This window comes from Elephantulus edwardii, unplaced genomic scaffold (genome assembly GCF_000299155.1).
Source record: "Elephantulus edwardii isolate Elephantulus edwardi_28Jun2011 unplaced genomic scaffold, EleEdw1.0 scaffold00004, whole genome shotgun sequence".
Lineage (NCBI taxonomy): Eukaryota > Metazoa > Chordata > Mammalia > Macroscelidea > Macroscelididae > Elephantulus > Elephantulus edwardii.
Window position 1 is genome coordinate 5833355 of NW_006399754.1, and position 9207 is coordinate 5842561.

A 9207-nucleotide genomic window follows, 5' to 3' on the forward strand; every position below is an offset into this window, starting at 1 on the left:
AATGTATGGTTTCCTGACGAGCTCTGACTGTGGGTCAGGATTAGGTGTCATGAAAGCAAGCATTAGTACATTTAAAAAACAAAACAAAGCAAAACCCAAAACTCTATATGTAAATTGTGGGCTTTCTCAAGTAAGAAGAATCTCATCCTAAAGAAAACTAAGCAATTACCTTTTAAATCTGGGTTTCCAACTTTCCCTCCCTGTAGCATTGTGCTTTCAAAACTAGGAGTCCCTCACATTCCCATTCAACAAGACTGAATAAACCACAATGTGCTTATATTTGTCTGTTCTTATTCTTTCTAGAAATTGTAGTAAGCTGTGGCATATGTGTTCCTTCCTAAGAATGATTTGCATTTAAATCTTGGTAATAAAAATATTCTTCCTGTCTCATGCCTTCCTGTCGAGCTGAGATGTAAAGTTGGGTTGAATTTATAATGTGCTGTTGACCTTCTCAGGAGAAACAGGCCGTGGAGGGGAGCATCGATTTTCAAACTGTCTGGTTCTTGTGAAATGATAATGGGTAGGTTTGGTTTTAGAAGAGCTGTCAGTTGAAGCAGCTTTTTTTCTTTCTCTCTTTCCACAGAGTGAATAATAATGGCAGTTATTAAAATTGAAGCTAAAATACCTGAAATTAAAATTTTGGCAGAATACACTGAGACATTCCAAGGTTTGGGATATTTTAAGTATAAGCTTTGATTAATTGCTCTCTTCTCACTTTAATGGGTTATAAAAGCAAGGGATGAAAAGGAATGGCACAAGTAAAAGTTAGATGGCACTGTGAAACCATGAAGAATATATATACAAAATAATAAAAGAACATACATATATGCATATATATACATAGGAGCTCTGGTGGCTTATTGGTGAGAAGCTGTGCTGCAATCCTAAAGGCACATGGTTCAAATCCACCCGCTGCTCCATGGGAATAATCTCATATCACGTGAGTAACTGCCTCTGAAAATCCACTGGAGGGTCAGCTATGGGTTGGTTCTGACTCAATGGTAAACAACTACATACATGAACAACAATAACAACATACACACCTATACACATATACACACACATATATATGTATATACAGACACATATATACACAAATGTGTGTATATGTGTATAGGTGTGTATGTTGTTATTGTTTTTTTTTCATTTTTTCTTTTTTTTTCATTTTTTTTCATGTCAGTTGGGCAGTGTGCCTATGTCGTAACAAGATTTAGTAGGTGGCAGTATGTTGTTATTGTTGGTATGTGCTGTCAAGTTGCCTGTGACTCATAGTGACCCTCTGTACAACACCCCTAAACCCTGCTCTATCCTGTGCCAAGCTCACTGACTCTAACACGCCTACCCCCATTACTCCAGTCACTGAATCAATCCATCTCATCCAGGGTCTTCCTTTCCTGCGCTGTCCCTTCACCCCACCCTCCCAAGCATAATGACCCTCTCCAGAGACTGATCCTGCCTTGCAACACGTCCAAAGTATGTTACACGAAGCGTCAGAATCCTTTCCTCTAAGGAGCAGCCTGGTTTAACCCTCTCTAGGATGAACCTGTTCATTTTCTTAGCAATCCATGGTATATTCAATACTCTTCTCCAACACCACAGCTCAAGGGTATCAATTCTCCTTCTAGGATAGCTGGTCATTGTCCAGCTCTCTGATGCTTAGCAAGTGATTACAAAGATCATGGCCTGTATCAGGTGCACCTTAGTCTCCAGACTGACATCATTGCTCTTCAGCACTCTGACAAGATCTCTGACAGCAGACTTTCCCAATGCAATATTAAAAATTAAAAACTTTCTGGCTGCTCTGGTGCCAAGAGTGTTGATTGTAGAACCAAGCAAACTCAAGTGTGTGTGTGTGTGTGTGTGTGTGTGTGTGTGTGTGTGTGTATAATACATTTATTAGAAGCCAAAGCACAAGGAAGAATTCAAGATACTAAAGAGATGAACAGAAGATTTCAAAAGACAGCGCAGGATGACAAAGTAAAATATTACAATGAAATGTGCAAGGAGCTGGAGTCAGAAAATCAAAAGGGCAAACTCGCTCAGCATTTCTTAAGCTCAAGAAACTGAAGAACAAATTCAAACTTCGAGTTGCTATAATCAAGGATGCTTTAGGCAGAATATGAAATGATCCAGGAAGTATTAAAAGAAGATGGAAAGAATATATTGAGTCACTGTATTGAAAGGAATTGGCAGACAGAAGAATTTCATAAAACAATATATGAGCAAGAGCCTATGGTGATGAAAGAAGAAGTTCAAGCTGCTTTGAAGGAAACAGCAAAAAATAAGGCCCCAGGAATAGATGGTATACCAAATTGACATATTTCAGCTAACAGATGCTGCCCTGAACGTGCTCACCAGATTGTGTCAAGAAATCTGAAGAACGACCTCTTGGGCAACTGACTGGAAGAGATCTGTATTTGTTCCCATTCCAAAGAAAGGAGACCCAACAGAGTGTAGAAACTATAGAACAATATCATTGATTTCACATGCAAGCAAGATTTTACTGAAGATTATCCAAAAACAACTGGAACAGCACATTAGCAGAGAACTGCCAGAAGTCCAGGCTGGGTTTAGAAGGGGTTGTGGTACTAGAGATATTGTAGCTGATGTTAGATGGATCTTGGCTGAAAGCAGGGAGTACCAGAGGAATGTGTTTCATTGATTATCCAAAGGTGTTTGACTGTGGATCATAACAAACTGTGGCTGACTCTGAGAAGAATAGGAATCCCAGAACACTTGATCGTGCTAATGAGAAAACTATACTTGGACCATGGTTCAAAATTAGGAAGGACATATGCCAGGGATGTGTCCTGCCTCCATACCTTTTCAACCTGTATGCAAAGCAGATTATCTGGGAGGCTTGGCTATATGAGGAGAAATGTGGTGTCAAGATTGGTGGAAGATTCATCAACAATCTGCATTATGCAGATGATACAACCCTGCTTGCTGAAACTGAGGAGGACCTGAAGCACTTGCTGCTGAGGGTCAAGGACTGCAGTCTTCAATATGGATTGAGGCTCAATGTCAAGAAGACAAAGATTCTCACCACTGGATCAATTGGCAGCATCAGGATGGATGGTGAAGAAATTGAGATTGTTCACAGCTTTCATTTGCTTGGCTCCACAGTCAACACTCTTGGCACCAGTAGCTAGGAAATTAAAAGGCGCATTGCCATGGGAAAGTCTGCTGTTAGGGACCTCTCCAAAGTACTGAGGAGCAATGGTGTCTCTCTGGAGACTAAGGTGTGTCTGATACAGGCCATGGTCTTTGCAATCACTTGTTATGCATCAGAGAGTTGGACAATGACCAAGGAGGACAGAAGGAGAATTGATGCCTTTGAGCTGTGGTGCTGGAAAAGAGTATTGAGGGTACCATGGACTGTTAAGAAAACAAACTACCGGAAAGGTGTAGACTTTGGTTCACAGTGTCAAAGCCCATCTCACTGCTGGTAAAAAAAATCAGTGTTTTACTTTAAAACAACCAGTAAAAGACTAAATGATCCACAGCTACTAAAAAAAAATTGAGATGAGAAGATTGAAAAAAAGCGCAAAACCTAGAGTATGGAAAGGGAAGACTCGATCCGTAAAAAGGATGTTCATCCAGTGTGACAAATGTAGCTAAAGGAGTGGAAAGTGTTAAACAGGGACCTAACTTGTGCAAACTTTCACCAAAAACTCAATATAACATTATTTTTAAAAATGTAACTAGAAAAATAAAAAGAGGACAGATGTACTTCAAATGCTTCTCCAAGTAATTGTATAACTTTGGATCAACTATTGATTAAAGAGAAAAGGATGAGCCTTTGAATCAACACTAAAGGACTCAAACCAGTCTAGAACATTCTTGGGCTTTGAGCAGCTTAGATTTCCTGGGAAGCATTACTGGTTTGGAGGATATAGCTCGCTGGGAGTTTTCTTAGGGCTAATCTCTCCAATCTGGTGTGGATGAATCTGGCAGGAGATTACACATGAAACGGTTTCACTTGTGCTATTTTGACAAGAATCTCTGGTTTCCCTCCGGCTCTGCAGAAAACAGACATTGAATTGCTGCCACCCTGCAGAGCACCTTCCTGCTATGTGCCAAAGAGATCCAGCCCCAGGGACAGAAGACCCTAGTGGGATGTGGAGCCTGGTTAAACCGGAGACCTGAGGTGACTCTGACTCCTGGCGTCCCTATGCGTGTCAGGGTAGGGCTGACTCCACAGAGTTTTCAGTGGCTAAATTTTTGGACGTAGATGACCAGAGCTGTTTTCTAAAGGCCCCTGACGGGACTTGAACCACCAAGCTTGCAGGCAGTGGCCAGGTGAGTTAATTGCATGTCAGGGACCCCAAAGTCTCATTCATGTCTCATCCTATTTTTTCTCTGCGTGGGCAGAAAACAAAAGCCCTTCCAGGGCGTTTATTAACCCAACTCTATGTAACTCCAAGAAGCTCTGGTGGTGCATAGTGTTATATGTTGTGCTGTTAACCAAAAGGTCAGTGGTTCAAACCCACCAGCCAGTGTGAAGGAGAAAGATGGGGATTATTTTGTAGTAAAGATTTACAGCCTGGAAAACCCAATGAAAAGTCACTATGAGACTTAACTGACAGAGTCTGGATTGGTTTTGGCTACCTAACAATAATGGAAAAAACAACATTCCAGGGAGGGACTTGAGACTGCAAAATGTACTTGCTTTATCTGGGACAAAATCTTCCTCCACATTTAATTCATAATCCCTCTTGTTCCACCTCTCACTCCCCTGGGGGTATGTGCTGAATTTCTGACCCATGTCAGGGGTCTTCCCCCCACTGACCTTGAGCAGCATGTCATCTTTAGAGCAAGTTTGGGTTTTAGCATAGTGGCCACTCATGAATTGATCTTCATAATTATAATTTCCTGTGAATGTTCAAGGCATGGTTTTCCTTTAAAAATTGAACCACTCGGAGGAAGAAGCAACGCGGAGGGAACGGGAGCTCTTCGAGACCACAGCCGGCACCATGAGCCTCCCCAACAAGCCCAAGAGTGACCGCGGAGGAGCTGCAGAAGGGAGAGGAGGAGGGGTTTAACAGGGGCCCGCTCTCCGTGCTCACACAGTCGGTCAAGAACAACACGCAAGTGCTCATCAGCTGTCACAACAACAAGAAGCAGCTCCTGGGTCCCCAAGAGTGGCAAGGGCAAGAAGAAGTCCAAGGCCGTCAGCAAGGACCTCTACATCTCTAAGATGCTCCTGTGTGGGGACTTGGTCATCGTGGTCCTCAGGAACCCTCTCATCGCCGGCAAGTAGGGCCACCGCCGCCTCTACAGCCCTGCCCCACAGCCACCTCCTGCCGCCCCTGGAAGACCTGGCCGGTACTGGGAATAATAAAGTCCCTGTGTGGTTTTTTTCCTATTAAAAAAAAAAATTAAAAAAAAAGAACCACTCCCAAAGTCTTCCCTTTGTCTCATGTGAAATGAGTTTATTCTTAGATTAATAAAAAAGAAGGGGGGGGCAGTGAATGAGGAAGAAACAAAATAAAATGATGCTTCAGAGAAGGTGTGAAGATGGAAGGAAAATCATCTCTTAACAAATGTATTTATAAAGCTTATCCAAATGCAACTGATAAATGCAATATTACATATCACAAAAGAAGTTACACATGAAAAAAAGAAGTTACACATTTTTTAAAGTTAGGTACTTAATGATAAAATAGGAAATGTTGAAATATGCCTATATAATGAAAATAGTGAAATATATATTTTACCGTTAAGGTATTAAAAAAGAAACACATTTTGCTAGCAGCACAAAACACTATGGACTGTGCCAAATGAGTGCCTAAATATAAACATGTTTTAACATCAGACGGAATATCCTTTTAAAAAAATTCTTTGGGGAAAGCTAAGTGCAAACGGACTGTTACTATCAATCACATCCTAGTGGTGATGTTGTTTCTGTGGAGTTAGTTTCCAATCGTAGGGACCTGCTATAAAATACTACAAAAAATAACCGAAATAAGCTTTACAATCTCTGCTGTGCTTGAGCCTCTCGGTGCAACCACAATGTGAACCCATCTTAGTGAGAATCTTCCTCTTTCTCGCTGATCAAGCATCTTGTCCTTCTCCAAGGCCTGGTGCCTCCTGATATCTAAAGTACACGAGACAGACCACAGTCCATCTCGTTCTCCTTGCTTCTAAGGAACATCCCGGCTACCCTTCTTCCAAGATAGATTGATTTCTTTTTTTGGTATTAGATACCATTCACCAACATTATAATGAAAAGACATCAGTTCTTCCATCTTCCTTAGTCATTGTCCAATATTTGAATGCAGAGGAGATAATAGAAAGTACCATGCCTTGGGCCAGGCATCCCTGATGCCTCAAAATGACATATTTTCCTCATAACAGTTTAAAAAAGAATATTTTGCAGGAAATTAGCCTGTCTTTGATTTCTTGTGATTTCCATGGGTGTTGATTATACGTACCAGCAGGGGGCACGAGAGTACCGCCTTTCAATGCTATTAAAAAAGAAAAAGGCTTTTTTAAAAAGAAAATCGGTGGTCAAGTTTTCTTTTGCTTCTTTGGATCGATCAGAAAATGACTGAGCGTGCTGTTAACGGAGAGGACCATAGTTCAATGAGAAGATTAGACTCCACAGGTAAGTTGCCATGAAGAGAGAGACTTGCCTTAATAGTAACAGCATGGCAGCTATTTTCAGTATTAGCAAATGTTTTGTGGACACAAAACTTGATGCTAAGATTCTCTTGATGCCCCATAAAGATTGTGGACACCTTGTGTTGTCAAAGCTGTAACACATAGCAAAGCTCAACTGTGTATCTGGCAGACATTTTGCTATTGCCACTCCCTCACTCCCAGGACCATTGCACTGAGTTCTCAGAGACTGTAAACCCTTGGGAGGATATGGCCCATCTTCCCCCTACTACCAACCCCCCTCCCACACCCCCGCACCTCCCAGACCGCAGAGCAGCTGGTAGCTTCCAACTGTCTTCCTTTAGGCTGGCAACGCAACTCCTTACCCACTAGGCCACCAGAGCCCCTGGTGGTGATGTACAAAATATTAACTTTGGAATTCTTGGTTGCATATGGTGAGGAATGGACAGAGGACATTCCCAAGTGTCAGGGCGCCTATGTTTACCTGGGTACTAAGACTACTGTAGGGACAGCCAGCACCTTGAGGTCATGAGCCCGTGACCCTAACAAATGCCTGCCTGGGCACATGTGATTATAAAGATGGCTGCCATAGTCTTGAGGAAGACCAAAGAACTGAGGCCTGTAAATTGTGTTTGGTGAAGAGAATTGAATATCCCATGGACTGCCGAAAGGACAAATGCATCTGTCATGGAGGGGAAGCTTCTTAGAGGTAAAAATGGTGAAATTTTGTCTCATGATACTTTGGTCATACTGTCAAGGAGGCATTGATTGTCATTGAGAAAAGACACTGTGCTTGGGAGAGACTGGATTGAAACAATGACTGCAGCAATGAACTTGAGCATGAAGATCACTAGAAAGACACAGCATAAGGCAAGGTTTTGATCTGTTGTTCCTAAGTTCACTATGAATTGGAATTGACTTGATGGCATTGAACAACAACTATTGTGTTCTTCATTCCCACAAGGAAACCAAAATCAAATTCACTGCCATCTGATTCCTGGTGAAGTCCCCGTGTGTGACATGAAATGGCTTCATGGTCTTCAATAGGATTCTCTTGGTTCTAACACTTACAGAAATAGATTGCCAGGCCTTTCTTCCATAGCGCCTCTGAATGAGTTTGAACCATCAACCTCTGGCTTAGCAGCTCAACACAAACTACTTATACCACATTTTTCTTTAGCCATTCTGCACAGTTGGACACTGTGCACTTTATGTATGTCCTGTGACATTTCTGCCACTTGTTTTCCAAGGTTTAAACCATGGCTGACAAGTCTATTCTGACTCACAGTAACTCTCCAGTGGATTTTTTAAAAATTCACTTTAAAACTGTGATTTTAATGGGAGCTTACAGAAAAGTTGGATTTCCATTCATCCATTGTTGAACATTTCCCTCCCTCTCCCACTCCTCAGTTCATTTTTCTTTTCTTTTTTTCTAATATGCATTCATTGTTGCCTCCATTGGATTTCTGAGGCTAGAAATCTTTACAGGAAGTGATTGACCATTGTTCTTCTCTGGAACAGCTAGTGAATTTGAACCACTGACGTTTGTGTAAGCTCTTTTGCAAGGTTTAGTATTTTAGAATGAAACCGGCCACACTGAAAATCACTCACACGGCTCTGCCTCTGTTAAAGATTTCTGTGGAATCACAGTCCCAGCCGGCGGCCTTGGCGCTAGGTCACCGCTGCTCTCCCGGCAAGGTGGTTCAGCTGCCCGGCTGCAAGACGAGCTGGGCTTAGACCAGACACCCAGCAGCTGCGGTAACGTGAGCTGGAAGGAATGCGGCTGTGAGTGGGAGGGCACATTTCAGAGGCAGGTTCTCAAAAGTGTGTTTCTCTCAGCCTCGAGATGCCTGGCCTGGGAGCGGGTCTCTGGGAAGAGAATGAATGAAACATGACCACCCTCCTAATAGGTGATTAGTAAAATGAAGCAGAGATGAGAGAGGTTTTTGAGACCAGGGCTGCTGGCCGCCACTCACTTTATCATTGTGATTTTAAGAAGTGGGAGTTGGGGGAGGCGTGGAGGAAGTGAATCCAGAGGGCCAGTCTTGACCAGCAAGGACTGGGACCGGCCAGATCTGACTCAGACACAGCTGAAGCCAGCTTTGTGGTCACAGGAAGGCTGGCGGGCAATAAAAGCCAGATTCCATCTCAACTCAGAGTGACCTGTGTGTGTCAGAGTAGAACTTTGTTCCATAGGATGTTCTGTGGCTGATTTCTTTTTTTTTTTCCAGACAGCCAGGCCTTTCTTCCTAGACACCTCTAGGTGAACTTGAACTGCTAACTTTTCAGTTAAGTGTGTTAATCATTTGCACCGCCTAGAGTTGGGCAATAGGGTGCACAGACCATGGCAGGTCAGGGAGCTTTAATTGCACTTTGCGTTGCTGGGGGTGGGAGTGGGCGAGGAGCAGCTTGTGTGGGTTCTGAAGCTTCACTGAGGGCTGCCCTATCCTAGTGACAATGGACCTTGGCTTGCGAATTCTTGTCCCCTTCACAAATGCATTTCATCCAAAGACTGTCTCCTCCTAAATGTGCTTCCTAAGGGCTTTGCAGGAGTCCAGGGAAGACTGACTATACACATGGACC

The 9207-nt window shown here is 42.8% G+C and overlaps 1 protein-coding gene across 1 annotated transcript in view; it reads left to right on the forward strand.

Moving 5' to 3' along the window:
• MRPS31 (mitochondrial ribosomal protein S31) overlaps positions 1 to 5263 on the forward strand; it is a 65929-nt gene extending 60666 nt beyond the window's left edge. Inside the window, exon 10 of the mRNA XM_006879610.1 lies at positions 5074 to 5263. Within this exon, the coding sequence (XP_006879672.1) occupies positions 5074 to 5263 (190 nt within the window). The remainder of the gene's footprint in view (positions 1 to 5073) is intronic.
• Positions 5264 to 9207: the final 3944 nt, after the last annotated feature.